Source organism: Micrasema longulum, unplaced genomic scaffold (assembly GCF_059751315.1).
Source record: "Micrasema longulum isolate JH-2025_06_02 unplaced genomic scaffold, ASM5975131v1 h1tg001648l, whole genome shotgun sequence".
Taxonomy (NCBI): Eukaryota; Metazoa; Arthropoda; class Insecta; order Trichoptera; family Brachycentridae; genus Micrasema; species Micrasema longulum.
The window spans coordinates 29,612-51,461 of record NW_028278827.1 but is presented as its reverse complement, the minus strand read 5'-3'; the positions used below and the strand labels follow the sequence as shown (position 1 = coordinate 51,461).

Below are 21,850 nucleotides of genomic sequence, written 5' to 3'. Positions count from 1 at the left end.
TTAATATTAATAAAGCGCGCCCAGCGCCTGCGGTGTGCCAAGAAACCAGCCGATTCTCTAGCTTAAGCTAGGGTTTCCTAGGACAGCGGTGCCCGTATCTTAACGGCCGTAGTGAACGGTGATGCGGTGGGAAGCCGTCGTAACATCGTCTAGAGAGTGGTTTCCCAAGGAAACGGTGTTAAATAGTGTTGATAACACCGTTTTCCTAGGAAACCACACTCTAGTCATCGTTACGACGGCTGTCCACCGCATCACCGTTCACTACGGCCGTTAAAATACGAGCACCGCTGTCCTAGTGCCAAGAAACTAGCCTATTCTCCAGCTTATTGTTTCATAAAAATAAGCATACTATATTTTGAATGTCTTAACCCCAGTGCGGGTTTTTTTTCCCTAGATTAAACTTGCAGATTACACAAATTATTTAAAGATTCTTGATTTGGAAAACAGTGTTTCAAACATTGTTTCTTAAGGACTGTTTTTCTTTGAGTTGGTACTTTTGACATAAGACCATAATTACTTTCATGCGTCATATTGCAGGACATATAGCGCTCCACGCGGTCATTTTTACCACTATTAATTACTAGAACAATGCGGCCAGTTGACATTTCAATCGAATACCTAATATCGACTGAATTCATAGTGGTATTTGTTATTTATTTTTTAATGAATTATATATTAAAGTAATGGATAATATATCTATATAATATAATATATCACGAAGTTACGTCGTTTGAGTTGATTTCATGGATGAGAGTTGTTGTATCACACAGAGCCACAGAAAAATGTCAATTTATAGTATATATTTGTTACATTATATTATGTACCTTCTAAGTAGGTACAAATATATAATATTTTTTTATAGCTTACCTGTAAATAAAATCACAATTCGCCACTGCTGGGGTGTCCCGTGCCAAGGGAAACATTTTACAAAATGTAAAACATGCCTTAAATTAGCTATTTAACAAAGTTAACATAGTAATAACAATAAAAAAAACGTAAATAATCCCAATTATCTAATTATCATTAACATAATAAACAATAAAAAAACTAAAATAATCATAAAAACATAACCAATTTATATAGACCAATAGAACAAATTTTATAAACAGTACACACATGTTACCTATTTGGCTTGATCCACTCATCGATCCGTGCGCAACCCACCTCCACTATCCATTTCTGAGTACTTACTAATTGTCCTTATGGATAATGGAAGTAGATTGTACACTTTAACCGAGTAGTAGGTCAATCCTCTTTGACCGAAGGTTGTATTTATTTTGTTATATTTTTGCAGCATCAGGGTGGAGTATCTAGTGACTCTTGTATTTGTAACGGAAGGTAGAGAATAATGTTTACGTGCGTATAGTAACAGAGCTTTTACATAAAAATGTTTTTTAGATTTGACATTAAGATTTTCAAATAAACCGAGGGAGCTAGTTCTGATTGGAACTCTTAAGATAATTTTTATTAAAGCTGTTTGTGCAATTATTATTTGCTTGATCAATGTGTCATTTGCACATCCCCATCCAATTATCCCATATTCCAAAACTGATTGAGTATAAATAAATGTAAGCAACGAATGTCTTTTGACAAGTAGAAGAATTTGTGTATCTGGGAATCGTGTTTTCGAGAGATGGAAGAGTAGAAAAATATGTTGAAAGGTGAGTGAATGCGGGCAGTAAAATGAACGACGCACTAAGCACAGTAATTGCTAATAAAAATATATAATTTTTTTACTATGTAAAGTTTAACTTTTTATTTTGAATGGCAGTATGCTTTTTATTGTTTCTGCATGTATACAAAAAGCGTTGTTTATTTTTTAAATTATTACTTACTATGTTTGTACTTACCTTTATATTTTTTGTAAATGCCCCTTGGGCGTATTGTAAAATTAATAAATAAATAAACAAGACTGATCATCTTACCTTCACATCAACCATGTCGGGAATCGATCCCGAGACCTCTTGCATGGCAGGCAAACGCGCTGACCATAACACCGCGTGGCCGACAGCCACGAAACTTGAGAGGAACATTATTCATTGTAATTTTTTTTTAAATCCTAATAATTTTCTTCCGAAAAAATATTTTTTTATGAAAAAACTATTTTTTTCATAAATGGTATGTTTTGTTTTTTTTTTTCCATTTTTTGATATTGGCGGCCTCCGTGGTGTAGTGGTCAAGACGCTTGACTCACAGACGGAAGGTTCCGGGTTCGATTCCCGGTGAGAACACGAAAATTAAATGTGATTTATCTCAAGCCTGGGTGTTCTGTGATGTAATTCACCACGGTGATTGGGCCTCCTGGCCTGTTGTGGTGCAAAAATAAAATAAAATATATTCGTGTTTTTTTAATTTTTGAAGAATCATGTGTTGAAAAAAACACGTGAAAAAAAATAAGGTCCCGCCTTAACACGGTAATTTCCTAGCTAGTCGGGACCTGAAACAATGAACCTCTTTACATTTAAAAACTGTGAAGTAAATAAATAAATAATGGGACCAAAAACCATGGGTATATGAAATGTATTCACAATGGTTACTATTTTTAGTAAAGTTGTTTATGCAAATTATCGCAACATTTAATTAGTTATGGAAGTGAGACATGGTCAAGTCTATTTATTTCCATTTGAAAACATCCGTCTAACAAGAGAAAACCAATATTTTTTAAGAGTTATCCTTTGTAGTATTAAAAAAAACTTTTTTAAAATACAATATTTATAAAGGGTTTTTCAATAAGGGCGGGTAGATGTTGAAATGAAAGAAAACAAGTTGTGTATGAGGTATTAACAAAATTCTTTTTTTTTTTTTAACAATAATAATAATTTTTGGCGGCCTCCGTGGTGAAGTGGTCAAGACGCTTGACTCATGCACGGAAGGTTCCGGGTTCGATTCCCGGTGAGAACACGGAAAATAAAAATGTGATTTTTCTCAAGCCTGGGTGTTCTGTGATGTAATTCACCACTGTAATTGGGCCTCCTGGCCTGTTGTGGTGCAAAAATAAATAAATATTTCGAGTTTGTCCAAATTTTTGTAGACAAGGACTGGATTCAACTCCCTGGGAGCTGTTTGTATTAACATATTACAACAGAGATCAAGAACATTTAATAGAAGGTAATATAGAAGTCTAGGCATCTACAGGGCCTATGACCTGTCAGTGGCTGGTTTAAGTGGCCACTTTTCACACTGTGTAACAGATGAAAGAATTGAAGGAATATAGATTTTAAAAAATGGGAAATTTATTAATAAAAAAATAACTAACTAACTAACTAACCATCACGCCATTTCCCCGGGGGGGTAGGCAGAGAGGATAGAACGCCACACCACTCTGTCCTGGCACACTTCCTTTGCTTCCTTCACATTCATACATCTTCTCATGCACGCACGTCGATTATTCCGACTTTTCACATGACCACTTTCAAGAATTTGTTGTACTTGATCATGCCATGTCTTTCTCGGCCTTCCTCGACTTCTACAACCAGACACATTCGCATCATAAATCTTTTTAGCCGTTCTTTCATCATTCATTCGCTCCACATGACCGAACCATCGCAAAAGACCTTTCTTAATTTTGTCGATAATGCTTAACTCAGCCTTGCATTCTGCTCTAATTTCGACATTAGGGCACCTATCATACATTGTTTTTCCGCACATTCGCCTGAGGGATCGCATTTCAACAGCATTCAGTCTACTTTCGTCCCTTTTTTTCCAACTCCATGCTTCGCTTCCATACATTAGGGTTGGTACCAGAACTCCATTATGAACTGCTAATTTAGCCTTTTGCGATAGACACTTATTTGCTACGACAGACTTTAAGGCACCATTAACTCTGTTACCGGCACTAACCCTCCTTTCAATATCCTTGTCCATATTTCCATCTCTAGTAAACATACTACCCAGATATACAAATTCTTCGACCTGCTAAATAAATAATTTTAAAAATTGCTTTCACAAACATTTTTATTATGGAAATAAATAATTGCCTTATTTATAATAATAAAAATACTTTATAGTTTTATTCCACTTTTATTTATATATATTTTTTTTACCAATGACCGGGTTTCGTCGTGACCGACATCGTCAGACTGGTGGGAGACTAAACAAATTTCTATATTAAATACAAGTGCAAGCAGGGGTTGTAAATCATGAATTTATATAATGATGTAAATAAAAGAATTTAAATTAAAATAATTTAAGTATAAGGCAAAAACAATTATAATAATATAAGTTTTGTTTGTATGTATATTTTTTATTTATTTACAATTTAAAAAAACCCGTTAGGGTTACATTAGAAATTTAATATTGTCTAGTCATTTTATGTCTCGTCTAGTCTAGTTAGTTCAGTCATCATGTGCTTTTTCAGATTGATTTTAAATTTGTCTCCAGTAAAAGTTTCCAAGTAGTAAGGTAGGTCGTTGTTGTGTTTAAGTCCATTATGTAGTATTTTTGACTGTCCTGTGTTAAAACTGGTGTAAAATATATAATTTTATGAAGTATTATAATGAAAATGTATTTGAATTACGTGTATTTAAATTTAATTAAAACTATAACAGGGGCCGCTGGTGGGTAGTTCCATCGACAGCTGTGTCTCCGGGCCCGGGGGGTAATTAAGTGATTCTCTGAAAACCTATATCTGAAAAACTAAGTATTTTTATTATTAAAATTAAAATGCAGTTCCATCAAGAAATGTCAGTAGAAAAACTCAATATATTAATTGTCTTATATCTAAGATCTCAAATTCCTCAAATAACTTGACGCCGGGTACCTGAAGGGCTTTTTAAAAATTGTTTGAATTATTGATTTTTGAGTTACATTATAATTTTTCAATAACATGTTACGTGAGTGGCAGAAATGGCGTGTTTGCATATCCGAATATGAATATATCCACGTCTGCTCTATGATTATAGAAATCGTGCTTCGTCGCTTGACCTCCCGGTCGCGGTAACGAGCTTCGACTTTTGTCAAAAATAAATGGCCGAACCCGCCAATGTGTTATTGATTGCTGCCTGATGATTCTATGCAGTGAAGATGCACTCAGAGTTGAGGTCCTCGGCAAACAGGGCTGGCAGCGAGCCGAGAAATATACGTCAACGATATATCTGCACCTTAAATTATAAATGGCAGTGCACAACGGAGTTTTAGTCCCAACACTGTACAACCAATAAAATAAAAGTTTTATTTTTATTATTCAAGTTACAGAACATATTCAATAGAAAAAAAAAAGATTAAATAGTTAAAAATATATAAAAATAGAAATAAACGTATTTGTTTATAAATTACCTTAAGTCAAAACTATTACTCAATGGGAAAAAGGAAAAAAGAGGAAAGAGGAAAAAGGAAAGGAGGAGAGATTAAGGAAGAGAAAGGAGACGTTTCTTCAGACGTGATTTAAACAGAGATAATGTAGTAACATCTTTGATGGTGGATGGGAGATGATTCCACAGTGGAGCCGCGTGGACACTATATGAGTTAGAGAAGAAAGAGGAATTGTGGATGGGTATTAAGAGAGTGCCTCGAGAATGAGAACGAAGAGGTAAACCATGAACTGATAAGCGTTGAAATTTTTCACGCAGGTATATAGGAGCGTTAGGACTATGAAGTACATTGAACAGAAGTTAGAGGGAGTGATAGTCTCATTATATATTTTTGTTTAATTTAATTTAGTACGTACTATTATTTGGCATATGATTTTTGCTCCTATTTCTTATATTTCCTACTATAGTATTGAGTGAGTTTCTAGAAAACATATCTCAATTATCATTTCAATTATGCTTTTATATATATATTCTTTTTCTGTTGATTTAAATGATACTCTTATTTTGTTTTTTTTAATACTACTATATTTTACTATTATTTTGTTGATTTTATTGATACCACTATTTTGTATATATGATTATGTGTAATTCTTAATTTGTATAATTTATATTTCAAAAATTATTTCTGATTATCTTTTTTGCATTGTATTCTTTGGAATTTAATCATTTATTACATTTACCTTTTTTTCTAGATTGTTATTCCATGTCATAATAATTTGATCTATTTAATTTTACTACGTATTTTTATTGTTATTTATTGTGGCTTGACACGGGCATAGCCTAAAAAGCGTTAATAAGTTCATAAATATTTAATTATGTGATTTTTAATGAATAAATAAATAAAATAAATTTACATATAAGTTATTTATTTAAAAATACTTGGTACACTTCCACTAATTTGTTTGACCAATTAGCGCTTTCACCCTCTAATTGGCATCTTCAGACTGGTGAATATTATACAGTGTAAGGATAATTTACATAAAACTAAATATTATCTTAAAAAGAAATGAGTCAAACAGGGATGTGTAATGTCACCATGGTTGTTCAATATTTACATCGATATCTGTATGAAAGAACTGTAAGATTTAAGAATGGGAGCAAAAATAAGTGGTATTACTGTTAACTGTCTTCTGTATGCGGATGATGCCGTGCTTCTTGCTAGCAGCAAAGGAGACCCGCAATTCTTGGTAACGAAAGTCTACTCTGTATGCAAGAAAAGCGATTTTTTATGAATGTTGATAAATCGAAAGTGATGGTTTTTGAGAGGAATGAAAATATAACTAAATGTGAGATCAGCGTGAACGGAGATATTCTGAATCAGGTAGAAGAATTTGTGTACCTGGGAAGTATGTTTACTAGAGGCGGAAAGGCCGAGAAAGATATTGAAAGGAGGGTGAGTGCCGGGAACAGGGTGAACGGTGCACTAAAATCTACTTTGGCAAACAAATGTTTATCGCAGGAGGCTAAACTAGCAGTTCACAACGGAGTTCTAGTTCCAACTCTAATGTATGGGAGCGAAGTATGGAATTGGAAAAATAATGATGAAAGTAGGTTGAATGCTGTCGAAATGCGATCCCTCAGGCGAATGTGTGGTAAAATGATGCATGATAGGTGCACAAATGTCGAGATCCGTGAAGTGTGTATGGCTGAGACGCGCATCATCGACAGAATCAAGAAAGGGGTGCTGCGTCGGTTTGGACATGTAGAGCGAATGAACAGCGAAAGAACGTCTAAAAAGATCTACGATGCGAATGTTGATGGATGCAGAAAACGATGAAGACTGATAAAGACATGTCACGATCGAGTCCATTAAATACTTGAATATGGACATGTCAAATAATCGGCGTGCGTGCATGAGAAGATGTATGAATGTAGAGGAAGCGCGGTCTGTATGCCAAGATTGATTGATTTGGCGTTCTATCCTCTCTGCCTACTCCTACGGGGGAACGGCGTGATGGTTTGTTTGTTCGTTTGTTTGACATTCAATTTTTGTGTTCTCTCCGGGAATCGAACCCGGAATCTTCCGCGTGTGAGTCAAGCGTCTTAACCGCTACACCACGGGGGCCACCAATTAAATTTTTTTAAAAACGAAATCAACTAAAAATCTACACTATCCTATGAAGAGAGGCGGAAGGAAGGATCAGAAAGAACAGAGAAAGACGAACATTTAATTTTACACCAAACATTTTGACACCCCTGACTCGCGAATCAGGTTTTTGAATTTCGATAATTTTTCTTATTTTTAATTTAAGTAAATGGCCATAATCCGAATGTCAAGGTTTTTCAGATTATATATTTTTAATTTGATGTGAAAGTATTATATTGTCATGATATTTATTTCTCCAACACCTAATGCTTATCTTATTTTATTTTATTTTATTAACATAAACGGCAAATCTGCCTTTTACAAACATTTATAATACTAACATATTTGGCTTAATATATATATATATATTTTTAAAAAACATAAATTTCCTTATACCCAAGATTTATTTTAAAAAAATAAACCTAAAAATTATACAAGATATATATTTAAAAAATTAACCCTTAAATTTTACAGCATATTCGGTAGAAAGTTTTAATAATAAAACATTCTACAGTAATACATTAAGAAAATCATAAGTACTGTTTCATACAGCTAGGCAAAGTGAACAAAAAACTGTATATTAATATATTTCATAATTAAAATTAAAATAAATTAAAAAATAATTAAAAATTTTATTATTATTATTATCCTGTGTGACCAGGGTAAGAACTATTATTTTACATTGTAAACATTACAGGATTGCTAAATTTATTTATTCATATGAAGATACAAACAGTAAATCCCCTGTTTTACGGTTTTCAAGAGAGCAACAAAAAATGTGTAAATCCGAGGAAAACTTTAATGTGAGGAAATGAAATATCTAAAAAATATTTTAAATTCTGTAATGTCCTGCCGGTAAAACAACTTTGTGACTACAAATTGATTGTAGATCACTTTGTTGATCCGGAATATAAAAAAAAAGTTTCCCACACTCATGTCCGTCTTCAAGTATTTGTTGAGTTTGATCGTGCCATGACTTTCTCGGTCTTCCTCGTTTTCTGCATCCATCCACATTCGCATCGTAGATCCTTTTAGCCGTTCTTTTGCTGTCCATTCGCTCCACATGTCCAAACTAACGCAGCACACCTTTCTTGATTCTGTCGATAATGCGTGTCTCAGCCTTACACACTTCACGGATCTCGACATTTGTGCACCTATTATGCGTCATTTTACTACACATTCGCCTGAGTGAACGCATTTTGACAGCATTTAACCTACTTTCATAATTATTTTTCCAATTCTATACTTTGCTCCCACACATTAGAGTCGGCACTAGAACTCCATTGTGAACTGCTAGTTTTGCCTCCTGCGATGAAAATTTGTTTGCCAAAGTAGATTTCAGTGCACCGTTCACCCTGTTCTCTGCACTCTCCCTCTTTTCAATGTCTTTCTCAGTCTTTCCATCAATAGTAAACATACTTCTTCATTTACATTTTAAAAACGTAAGAAATGACACTTCCTAAAATTTTTAGTTATTCCTTTCTCCTCCCTCTTTCCTCCCCTCTCTACCCCCTACTCTCTTTATAGTATAGTGTAGATACGTAGTCAATTTTTGTTTCTTAAAAAAATAAGTTTTGTTTTGTAGTGAAAATATTATAATATACCAACAATACGTTTCTGTTCCACTAATTTTCTCAAATTGAACCGTTTGGGTAGGTAGGAAGAAATTGGCTTAAGGCAATTAAATTAAATTAATTATGGATAACTTATATAGCGCCATTTTCGTAATAAAATACCTCAAGGGTAATAAATACCTCAATATACTCAAACATTGTTGAATTAACTACCTGGTAAAAGAAGAAGTATAAAAATTGGAAAATAGTTTTCAGGCGTTGCCTAGTAGGTGAATCGGTTCAGCCGGATGAATCTCACCCGCGTGATAAAGGTTTCAGCTTTTTTACTTCACAAAAGTCAACAGGTGGAAGAGTTGAGGAAATGTGGATGTTCAAACATAGGTAGAATGGTGAATGTTACACAGTGTGCAAAGTGGCTATTTAAACCAGCGTTATGAGGTATTCCCAGAGCATGAATTATGTCATACCCAAAACCCGTACGACTTTTGCTCAGATACATCCCTCATTTATCGCACCGAGAGTGTTCAATATTTTGGAAGAGCGTATTAAGCTCTCGAGGACAAAAACTATTTTCAAGAAAGGAGTTAGGACTTGGATTTTCCTTAGTGGGAGGGATTTGAGTGGGAAACTCCTTGATGATTTTCCGAATGTTGAATTTGAATTTACTGTTAACCATATTGATGTGCCATATTTATGTTTTTTTTTAAAATTATTTTTTATCTTTCTGATCCTATAATTTGTGGTGATATACTTACCTTCCCAAAACTTGAAGGGGGGGGGGTCGGTATCTTCGTAATCCCTCGAGAGAATTTACCTTCAACTATACAGTCAAGGTGAAGGTATGACGTCTTTATCTTCCGATGTAATCGGGGCCCCGGTTCTAATTCGCACACAGGACTAGTCTTCGTCCGCCTGGCCACAGTAAATATGAAATTCAAAATGGCGTGATCGAACTCGACAAATATTCAATTCAATTCAATTCGTTTATTTTAAATATAACATATACATTACCAAAATACACTCAATACGTACATATTATATAAAAAAAAAAGAATTACACGAAAGAGACTCATGTCAAAGTAGTAGAAGAATCCTGCTCCGGAAAACCCCTTCGGATACATGGAACAGATCATGTGTCTGTGTCAACTAATTGCTCGTCCCATCTCAATACAGGACTTTTAGTTCCATGGAGTTGGGACTTATTTATTTTTATTTATTTATTTTACTTTTTGTACATAATGTTATTTGTACATTGGCGGGCTTATTGCCAAATGGCAATTTCTTCCAACCAACCAATAAAATAAAAGTTTTATTTTTATAATTCAAGTTACAGAACATATTCAATAGGAAAAAAAAGATTAAAAAGTTAAAAATATATAAAAATAGAAATAAATGTATTTGTTTATAAATTACCTTAAATCAAAACTATTACTCAATGGGAAAAAGGAAAAAGCGGAAAGAGGAAAAAGGAAAGGAGGAGAGATTAAGGAAGAGAAAGGAGATGTTTCTTCAGACGTGATTTAAACAGAGATAATGTAGTAACATCTTTGATGGTGGATGGGAGATGATTCCACAGTGGAGCCGCATGGACACTATATGAGTTAGAGAAGAAAGAGGAATTGTGTATGGGTATTAAGAGAGTGCCTTGAGAATGAGAACGAAGAGGTAAACCATGAACTGATAAGCGTTGAAATTTTTCACACAGGTATATAGGAGCGTTAGGACTATGAAGTACATTGAACAGAAGTGAGAGGGAGTGATAGTCTCTCCGCTGTCTAATTTTGAGCCATTTCAGTTTCCTACGATAGTCAGAAATGTAGTCATATTTCCTAAGACCATGTCTCAAATAATGTCTCAAATAATGTACAATAAACTATAAATTGTAAATAAATGACCGTGTGAGTTGAAGTACTCTCTTATGGTGGAGAGGGTTCAAAAGAAATTTCTTCGGTTTCTCTACATGAGGGAGTGCGGATATTATCCACGGCTTCATCCCACTGAGTTCCTCCAGGGTATGCTCGGTTACAGCAGCTTGAAGACCAGAAGGAATGTGTATTTAACTACGCACTTCTTTCCATTGTTGCGCCGTATTATTGACAACCCTGAAATTATGCGGAGTATTAGCTTTTATGTACCTTAGACAGCGTCCGCATAGACTGTTCCACATTTCAATATACAGGACCATACTGCCAATGGTTATGCCTGTTGGAAGGGCTATCTCTACGTTGAATAATATCACTTTGGACATTGACATTTTTCATGTCTTTGATGGAGTTTTTCGTTACAAGATTCTCTTACTTTTTTAACATATTATTCTCTGGATATTATGTATACTGATGTGTTTTTTTTATACATACCTAATTTTACCTAATTATTTTTATTTTTTCCATATGTATGAATTAAGATATTCCATTTTGTAATGTACATATATATGAATAAATAAAATTGAATCAAATGACAGGTCATAAGCCCTGTAAATGCCTAGACTGCCATATTCCCTTCTCAAAAATGTTTTCCCTCTCTGTTGCAACAAATTTAAATAGAATTTTTTTTTTTTTTAAAGAAATATTTGCGCTCTTATGATTTACCCAAATATTTAATTTTGAGGGCCATTTTCAACGAGTTGTAAATAACTCACTATTAGAAAATGGAATCAAGTTGGGGTAGAGTGGGATTCGAACCACGAACCTTTGGTCTGTGAGTCCGAGACACTAGCCACGGGACCACAACCCGATTAATGACTTATTTATTAATATAAAGATACATATATTCCAAAAAAAACATAACGTTTCGCTAACTCTATGAGGCCAAGAGCCCTGTGTTGAGTTGGGATATAACATAGTGGAATGTAGAAGCTTGCATATTATTAAAGTTTTTTATTTTATTTTTAATATTTGAGCTGGAGGTTTGAATCGGCTCGCAGATCAGGTCACATTATTTCGCGCGGCTGCCGCGAGTCGCGAGCTCGGGCGCGAAACGACTATGGCAGTAAGTCGAACGATACAGGTTGCAACGTTCGGCTCAAATAAACGTATGGTTCACCGAATCACCGCTAAAGTGCTGAGTCAGCTGATCTGACCTTTAATTTTCTGTAAAGCGTCAAAAATCGCATATAATACCACTCATACTTCAGTACAAATAATCTAGCAGTATTTTTTGTATATATTCATTTATTCACTTTCAGCCGTTTTGAAATATTTTCAGAATATTCATAATTAATTTAATTTATTTACTGTATCATAATTATTTTCTGATATGTAAAAAGATGCATCATCTGCAAACAGTTTTATTGTACATTATTTATAACATTAGCTGATTTTATATTTATATATATGATTAACAATATAGGCCCTAACACTAAGCCCTGGGGTACTCCCGAATGATTTTTTATTGGATTTGATAAAATATTGTAACCTTCGTCATTCGAAATTAGTTTTTTAGTAGCTTTGAAACCAATTTTAGGCATTCTTTTTTATTCTTATAAATGATTTTTTTTTAAATATTATTATTGTATCAATAGTCTCAAATGCTTTAAAATCTAGAAAAACTGCTGATGTGTATTTTTTTTTTCAATGTCTTCTTTCCAGTCCTCTATTACTGTATTAATAGCTGTTTATCAGTAATGATTGTTTCTAAATTAGGATTGTTTTTTTATAATCATATTAATTTTGAGAGGAGTCCAGCTTTTGTAGCTGCAGAGAAGTACTGAAATTCCACCAACAGATTTTTTTTTTTTATCAGATGCAGAAATGAAAAACGTCGAGTATATTAATATATTATTTATTTCATAAATATATACACTTTGTATTTTTCGTTTTAGTATAAAACTATTTACAAAATAGATTTGGAAACAGGATAGGGATGAAGGAATAGGACGGAAGATACTATAATTATCACTTTGTCTTGTATATAACACAAAACAACCAATAAAATAATCGTATTTGTTCATTATAATACATAAGTATATATAATATATATTTATCAGCTAGATTTGTATAATTTCGTTTCCGGTATCATTTTTGAAACAGTACCGAAGTTTGCAAAGAGAAACACCAGACAAAAATGGATTTTTTCAAAAATTCACTAGACATCTCCTAGATTTTTTTTGTGTGTTGTTTTGAAATTTTTGATGTCTGTAAATTTTTTCACTAACGCACATCTTTACAGCTGCGCATTAAAAATCAGTCTAGCATCCATGGCAATACTAATTTGATGTTTTGCTTTAGATTTTTATCCGTTTAGGTCTTGGTAGATTTTCGTGTTTTTAAAATGAGACGTGATGTTTTTAGCTTGTTGTTGTTTTTAAAAAAGACAAACAAACCAAACACGCCTATTTGTAAAAACGAAAAAAAAAAGAAATAATTTTTGTATTTTTTTCATCATTGGATGTTTTGAAAAGCGTTGTTGGTATTTCGAGCCGGTTCTTTCTCAGCTGGTTTTTTCGCTTCTTTGTCCAGTGGTGCTTCTTGCCGATGGTTCCGCGGTGTTGGTTCGGTGTGATTTAGACTAGTTGTTTGTATTTAGTTGGTTGGGTCTGGCTTGGGTGGGTGAGCCTTGATGAATTCCAGAGCCCTGAGGATAGCCTCGGGTATCGGGGGAGCGACGGGCAGATGGGCACCCTGGAAACAAAATCGAAATCAGTTTGAGAGAACGTTACATCATTACCTGCTTCTTATTTGTACCGTGTCGCAATCTCAATTCTGAAAATATCAGCAACTTTTTGTTTTCATCATCATTTAACTATCCGCACCCAGCGGTGCATAAGGCACTGCATTTGTACTCCAATTGCAGCGTATTTTGATTATTTTTCTTACATGGAAGGCAATATGATCAGTGGTAAGATGAAATTAAACTTACTTAAACACGACTCAATAATTTTGATCTATTTATTTATTCATATTTGGTTGCCTACAAACTATAATTGATAATAAAAATAATGTGACCTCACTGGGGTTTCCCGTGACGAGGACACTTAGCAATATACTTTTTCAAATTACATTTGAGAATACACAAAGAAGACTAACTTAAAAAAACGAAGATAATCAACAAATATTCCGTTTTAAAAACAAGGTACATCTATATGATTTATATTACAAAACACACAATGAAAATAACAAAAACCTAACATAAGCTATACACTTGTGGAGCAGTTGATTCAATATTGGTATGGGCGAATGAGACAATCCATTTTACATCTACCCAGCTCCACTATCCATTTTTGTATAGCCTTTTTAAACATTTTCTCGTTACTTATTGTTTTAATAGATAGTGGAAGTGATTAATTGATAATGATTAATTGATTGCGATTCTGTTTCTACGATAGCTTTAGACGTCCTCAAACATTGGAAGATACGTTTTGCTTAATTTTCTGCTACGGTTTTTGGCATTTTCTTGAATTTCAAAAGTAATTGATTGAATCACCTGTGGTTGGTATCCATTCTCATCAGCGATGTAGGTCAATGAGATCTGTTGGCCATCGGGGGCGGTGTACTGGGAACTTCCCTGGGCGGCGATGGCTTCGTTTTCCTGCAAAAGCAATCCGCAATTAACACGCGGAACAAATGGATGAAAATTAAATGTTAGAAAAAATATTCTATAGAAAGCATAAAGTCGGATGCAGACACAGGCAGATGGTTGACAATAGTTCCTTGTGTAAATTAGAACCGAAATCCCTGACGAGCGTTTTCCACTCTGGCTGCTCTCAAGGGGTACTTGCAAAGGGTTGCTTTCGACCTAGTGAAACTTAGCCGAAATCAAGTGAGGGTTATCACTAGAGCCTTTTTACGGGACACCGCAGATTGAACAAACCCCTCGCTAGAATGAACCTTTCTTGGCAGGTACTGCAGTGCAGATTTTATTATTTTATTTTATTAAAGTTTATTGCTGTGCAAACAGTGCTGTATCAGTATAATTGCAGTGTTATTACAAAAAACATAAATTATTATTATGAATAACTTATATAGCGCCATTTTCGTAATTTAATACCTCAAGGGCGCTTTACATAGTGATTCTATAGTTAAATAAATTTAATTGAAGCTTTTAAATTTGTAATTTAATTTAAACAATTTATTTTGTTGTCACATGCTACGGATTTATTCAAATGATTTAGAGAACAAGTGGGTTTTAAGTATTTTCCGAAACATCGCTTCAATGCATTCCATGCCGTAGGGCCTGCGAACGCAAATGCGCGTTCACTAAATTTAGTGCGCTGTTTGCGTAGAGGTATAATAACTTTTCCTCTCGCCGTAGACGTGCTGATCTAAGCGTGAGACGCCTGTCAGCTAGTTCATCTGGAATGCATGGTTCCCTTAGATATTCCGGAGCAGAAATGTGCAGTGACTTATACATAAGCCAACAGAGTTTGTAATCGACCCTCTGTGGAAAACGTAGCCAGTGTTGTTCCCGAAATATAAACCTAACACAGCACCAATTACGTACACAACACAATATAAATAATACAATTTCTGACAGGACAACAAATTGTGACAAGAATATGTTTAACGCATGATTCTACTTGTGTGAAATATGGTGTTTGTTTTATATATATGTTTTTTTAAATGGGCTAAATATTATTGATTGAGGCTAATCGCGGCTAAATATTGTTATTGTAAATGAGACTCAGTTTCCGTTTGTAGCAGAGAGCTGAGTCGTTAAATATATCAAGATCGCACATCTTCTCAAATTTGGCAAAATGACTAATCACTCTTCCTAATGGAGAATTCTGAGCTGCTCTGGTGTAGAATTTATCGTTGCTAAGTAACTTAGTGTGTCTAGTTCGACGAAGGGGAATATTAAAATTGATTTCAGCCAGCAAATCAATCGGCATAGTTGATCCGATTATTAATGAAATCATAAATAAACAATTGATCCGCAATCATGCGCCTTTTATGAAGGCATGGTAAGTTTAGGCTCAGATAATATTATGTTTAGATGTGATGCTTTATTTCGCGAAAGAATCCGCTTCCTCGGGGGACCACCGGTTAAACCCGACGACGTCAGAGCACTTGGCCCCCGCTTGGTACTTGAGGGATCTGGGTTTGAGATGGAAGTTTAGCAATATGAGAACACATGCTCCACTCAGCACTGAGGCTCCCTAAAGACCCGGGCGTGAAGGGCGAGAACTAATACAAGGGGACAAGAGCTCGTATCAGCACTGGCACCCATTTAATGAACCTTTCTAAAACTGCTAAATTTAGATCCCGCGATGCAAACTCGTCCAGAGTTCCGCTTCTATTTCACACACAGAACTGTATTCTGCAGAATCAACGTAAGAACGTCAGTTGTTTGTTTATTTTGCGTCTTAGTTTTAAATGAGTCTCATTTCCTAGATGTTTTTTTCCGTGGCAATTACTATAAACGTATGTGCGCGTTTTCTCATTAAATCTTACTGGTTTTGAAAGCCATTATGCGCTATTAGATTTGAAGATGATTCTCGAAGGTCGACTGGTTATAAAAACTACCGATAGCCATAGAAAGTGATGATTATGCTATGCCACAAAGAGGTCAAGGTATGATGGCGCTATATCATACTGCGTATCTAGTTAAATGTCAAACGTGTTATACAAATCTTATTGAAATATCAAACACACTGTTCTGTCCATAAATTGGACGCACATCTATAGTAGTATAAATGTAACGCGTTTCAGTTTCACAGTGGATACGAAGTCTATACATTTGGTAGTCGTGATTGCAAAAAAGTTTATTAAGCTAGTTTTTATAATCATGACTGTAATAAACTTGCAGAAAATGTTAAATTTGGTTCCTTTTTGAACTGCGTCAAAGTAATGTCTTTAAAACAAAGAATTAATATCTGCATTTAAGGACTTTGCTTGAAAAGGAAGGCAGATCAAAATTTTTGCCGTTGCACTTTTTTTACCAACGCTTTGTAAAAAAAAATAAGCTATTCTTTAACGCGCAAGAGTCAATTCAATCATCAATTTAGAGAGGATATATTATGATTTTTTCATTAAAAAAATATGTTTTTGTGTTGTATTAGCTACAATCCTTAAGGCTCGTTTGAATGCAAAAGTGAAACAGATACACCTTTCGCAATGTTTTAAATACGCAGTAAAAACTTTGAAGACCACACCATTGATTTTGCGTATGGTACAATTGATAATTCCAGACATGACCATTATCTTTTAAAACAGTTTTTTTATAATTTTCCAAAATCTTTAGCAAACTGGATCTGCCCCCTCTTCGTACAAGGCCCTCGATTGTTCCGAGACTGCCGATGTATTCAAATGGAAAATGACGTCTCGTTGTCCTGCCGGGCATATTTAAATTAATGCTTTTTTTACATCAGGGACATCGAAATAAATATTTATCTTGCTCAAAAACAATCTGAAATTATTCTCAATTGAATTTGACGTGTTCAATATTATTTTTTGTCAGAATTTGAATTTGGTTCGTATGAGCCGATGCCCATGGATAACGCACGCTAATTTCTCCGTTTACACCTTACAAAAGCTTCTAGCGCGACGTTCATAAAATCGCCCGATTTACATCACGCAAATTGGACTTGTTTGGACCTACGTTGTTTTGAAATTAATTTAAGATGTAAAAAAAGTTTTGCTTAAAACGCTAGGTCTGTATGCAAATACAGACTTGTGTCGCATTTTTCAAGCTTGATTTTGCTAAACAGATTTTTTATTTGTCGAAAATATGTTGCTACAGTATTAAATATGTGATTCAATAATAGGGTATTTTCACAAGTCGGGAAAAACGTTGAAAATGTAATATATTACATCTCTAAATAGAGTGGATTTTTACGATTCCAATGATGTAACTATTAATGAATTCAAAACAACTTTTCATTTATAATTTTCGAGTTTAAAAATGAGCACATGCAAAACGACCCGCAGTTGGCATCGCGTCATTTTGACGTCACGCGTTACGACCGCCGGCTGCGCTTCTAATAAACATCGCGTACAAGTTTGACTCCAAAACGTCATGTATCGTTCGTCCACAGGGCGCGAACGTCTCATTTTCGGTTAATTCCAAGTATGCATGAAAAAAATATTCATTCTGTTACTATCGTAATTTATGTTAAAAATAAAAATAATGAAAAAATGTGTAAAGACCCGAGTGTTGCAGATAATTTTGCATGATTTTTTATTAATTAATCTTCCCTAAACCGTTTTTTGGAATCTTTTTGTTTGCCATCCTATTATTTTGATTGAATGGAATTTTTTAATCTGTCATTACTTCTAAATATTTAATTTTATTATCTTCCTTCGTTATTTCAATTTCCGATGCTGTTTTTGATGTAGAGTTTGCTTCTTTACACATATTTCCGAGGTAATCTGATACGCTAATCAGCACCTAGCAAAAAATACTTCTTCATTACTTATTTTAAAGAGTTGTTCATTTCCAAATGAATGAATCAACACCCTCACGAATTTCGCGCTGGCTAGGTCAAGTTTAAGCAAAAAATGCAATATACATTAGGTTTTTTTAGTTACTATCTGTGAACTTGATAGAACATCTCTATCCTAATGGATATATCGTCACTTATCACGACTCACGAATAATATGACGTAAGGTTAGTTGACGTAAGTCATAAAAGGTTTAAACATGTGAAGATCTACGCATGAAGGGCAGCTTAGGTTACATCAGATTTCGTAAGATATAATAGATTAGGTTACGTCAGCGTGGCTAGGTTAGATTTGAGCATGGCTAAGATACACAACGGACATTAGATTTTCTAGGATATATTTAGCTAGGTTCTTTCAGGTAGATTAGATTTAAATATCAAAGCTAAGTTAGGGTACAACTAATTTTGTTGTATGTTACGGTTATGTCAGGTTACATTACTAGACTAAATTTCTTGAGAAAAACTGGATTAGTTCTGGATGTCGAGGCTACGTTTTAGAATTCTTTTTTACATCTACATATTCAAGTTGGATCACATCAAAATAACTGGTTCTATAGAGATATCCGTGGAACAATTGGTGAATTTCTAGGACACAAAGCTAGGTTTATCCTGGTTGTCGAGAAAGGGTTATGTTACATCTGATTATCAAGGACATCAATCTGGTCAGGTCTGATCTAATATACCCACTCTAGCTCCATTCTGATCTTCTAGGACGTTTTAGGCTAGACATTTCTTATAATGTACAAGGTTTAAATTTTACTCCTGGATTTTGTTTCCTGACTTTTTATTGAGTAGTGGTTGGAAAGGAATGAAATCCTCACTCAGATTAACCTCAATGTCGTTGTAATTTGCATACCGATGATGTCTTTGCTGGAAGAAATTTTCGAACAACGGCAGATTCTTTTCACCTCTGCCAAGGATCCTCTAAATAGCACTGTCGAAGTGTTAGTACAGCAAGCATTATGACTCCTGGCTTAAATATGGCACACTTCTCATGTCCATGAAGATGCTATCACCATATCTACTGTAATTTTCAATAGTTTCTAATATTATTAAGAAGTTCAATCAATTTACTTAATGCCAATCCAGGAGGGCTTTTGTAAGCCTGTGAATTGGCTTTTAAAAAATAAATAAAAGGAAGGTGATTTCAGGTATGGATTTTTATGGGAATTTCTTATCAATACCAAATTTGGTTAGGTTGTGTTAGGTCACAGCAGACTTGACCGCGTAACGAAGTTATCAAGTTTTAGCAGCGCAACGGGCTAGGCTTTTAATCAACAGTCAGTTTTTGTGATCTCACGAGGAACTTTTTAAAGCAAAGCTAGTCAGCGGTACTCACGCTGCCGGCGTTCTTCAGCTGTCCCTGCTCCTGCGCGGCGATGCCGTTGCTGGTCTCGAAGGCCCACTGGTAGTTGCCCTCGGGGCTGATGTCGGAGCTCTGCTTGAGGATCTGCGCGGAGGCATCAGCGCTGTTGACGATGTGCGACACGTCGGCGGACGCGGCCGCGATCAGGACGAAGGCCAGGAGGAATTTCTAATCAAACAGAAACAGACGTTCAATATCTCAAAATCCATACTCTGGGCTGGTGTATCCTAAACGCCAAAGATAAATTGGTCCTGCATTCAGGAAGAGCGAATGTTTTGTGTAACCTGACTCTTGATCAGTTGATCGGTGAATATCCATTATCATAAGCAAGGCGACGCTGATCAATTTTTTGAGTTTGTCCAAATGTTTGTAAACTGGTTTTTACCCCCCTAGGGAGCTATTAAGATTAACATGTAAATGGATTGTGGCCCCGTGGCTAGCGTTGCTGACTGAGAGACTCGAACCCTCCTCTACCCCAACTTGATTTCCATTTTCAGTGAGTTATTTACAACTCGGTGAAAACAGCCACCATAATTGAAATATTTGGGTATATTATAAAAACGCTAATATTTTTTTAATTATTTAAAATAAAATTTTACTACAAAGATGGCGAACATTTTAGAGAAGTAAATATGGAAGTTTAGGCATTAACAGGGCTTATGACCTGTCATCGGCCGGTTGAACTGGCCAGTTTACACACTGTGTAACATTTACAATTTCGCCCGTATTTGAACATCCGAATTTCTTCAATTCTTCCATCTTTTGATTTTTGGGAAGTTAGAGCTGAAACATTTATTGATGTGGGTGAGATTCATCTTACTGAACTATTTAACTTACTATGCAACGCCTGAAAATATTTTTTCATTTTGATTCTTCTTGGACCAGTCAGTTTAATCAATAATATTTTGGGTTTGCCCAAATGTTTGTAGACAAATATTGGATTTCATTGATTGAATGATTTAACCGGCTGGTTCAAGAAGAAGTGTGAAAATTAAAAAATGTTTTCAGGCGTTGCCTAGTAGGTGAAATAATTCGATCAGATAAATCTCTTCACAACAATAAAGGTTTCAGTTCTAACTTCACAAAAATCAACAGATGGAAGACTTTAAGAAATGTCGATGTTATCTTATGCAGAATGGTGAATGTAACACAGTGTGTAAAGTGGTCACTTAAACCACCCAATGAGAGATCATAAGTCGTTTTAATACCTAGACTTCCATATTACCCTCTCATAAATGTTTCCCCTCTTTGTTGCAATAAATTTATATCGTAATAATATCCCAGGGAATTAAATCCAGCCATGTCTACAAAGATTTAAAACAAACTTAAAATATATTTTTTTTTAATTTATAATTTTTTTTAATTAAAACGATCTGTGTCAATTTCGTCTTTTCTGTCTTAAATTATTTTGATGAATTTAAAAAAAATGTTTTTAGTTTTTTAATATTTTTTTCTGTTTCTTTAAAAACTGTAGTGTACGTACCATTTTTGTTGAGACACTTAGTTTAACTGTACTAAATTCGCTATATGCAATAACTTATATACTCTTCGAAATATACTAGTTAACCTTATTAAAAAATCGACATCTCCGCGGCACCGCAATCGACAATCGCCTCGAACGTCGAACGATCTTAGCGCGCTAGGGCGCAGAATCCCGCGGCCCGCGCGCGGGCGCTTGCGGCGCTACGGAAACAAGCGCGCCGGAGATGTTCTAAAAAATCGAACATCGCGCGCAAATCGCGTCGGAAATCAAAGCCGATCAAATGAAATACGGTTCTAATTCGCGTGCACCGTCCGCAGGCGCCTGCGACCTTTGATTCCTGAACTTTTAGAACGTCTTCTACCAAATTTCAAAACTAGCCACCCACGTATGACGCAATTAGTCGCTCTGTGCCAATGGGCATAAAGGTTATTTTCGCCTGCAACTCGGTCGTTGCGTAATGCGTTTCATCTCCCAGAGGCATCTCTTCGCTATTTCAAAATCGATCAAATGCCATTTGTCTAGCGGGCGACTTTGACCCCTCCGCGTCCTCTTCCCAGAGGCGAATGTCGATTGATTTCCGAATGCGAATTTTGGCCCGCGCCTGTCGCAGAGGACCAAGTTCTCGATGGGCGATTTTGACATTTGTGCGTACGATA

The 21,850-nt window shown here is 35.0% G+C and overlaps 2 protein-coding genes across 2 annotated transcripts in view; one reads left to right on the top strand and one right to left on the bottom strand.

The window, feature by feature from the left end:
* The window catches only part of alpha-Cat (catenin alpha), a gene marked incomplete at its 3' end in the record, with an annotated part of 102,247 nt that overhangs the window by 56,312 nt on the left and 24,085 nt on the right, over positions 1-21,850 (top strand). The window lies entirely within an intron of this gene.
* On the bottom strand, positions 13,332-21,218 carry LOC148274437 (larval cuticle protein LCP-17-like). Its single transcript, XM_088237117.1, has 4 exons — positions 21,195-21,218; positions 19,685-19,879; positions 14,391-14,495; positions 13,332-13,588 (listed from the first exon to the last, which is right to left on the bottom strand). Exons 1-4 carry the CDS (start codon positions 21,195-21,197, stop codon positions 13,490-13,492), a joined length of 402 nt encoding a protein of 133 aa, XP_088093243.1. The 5' UTR covers positions 21,198-21,218; the 3' UTR covers positions 13,332-13,489.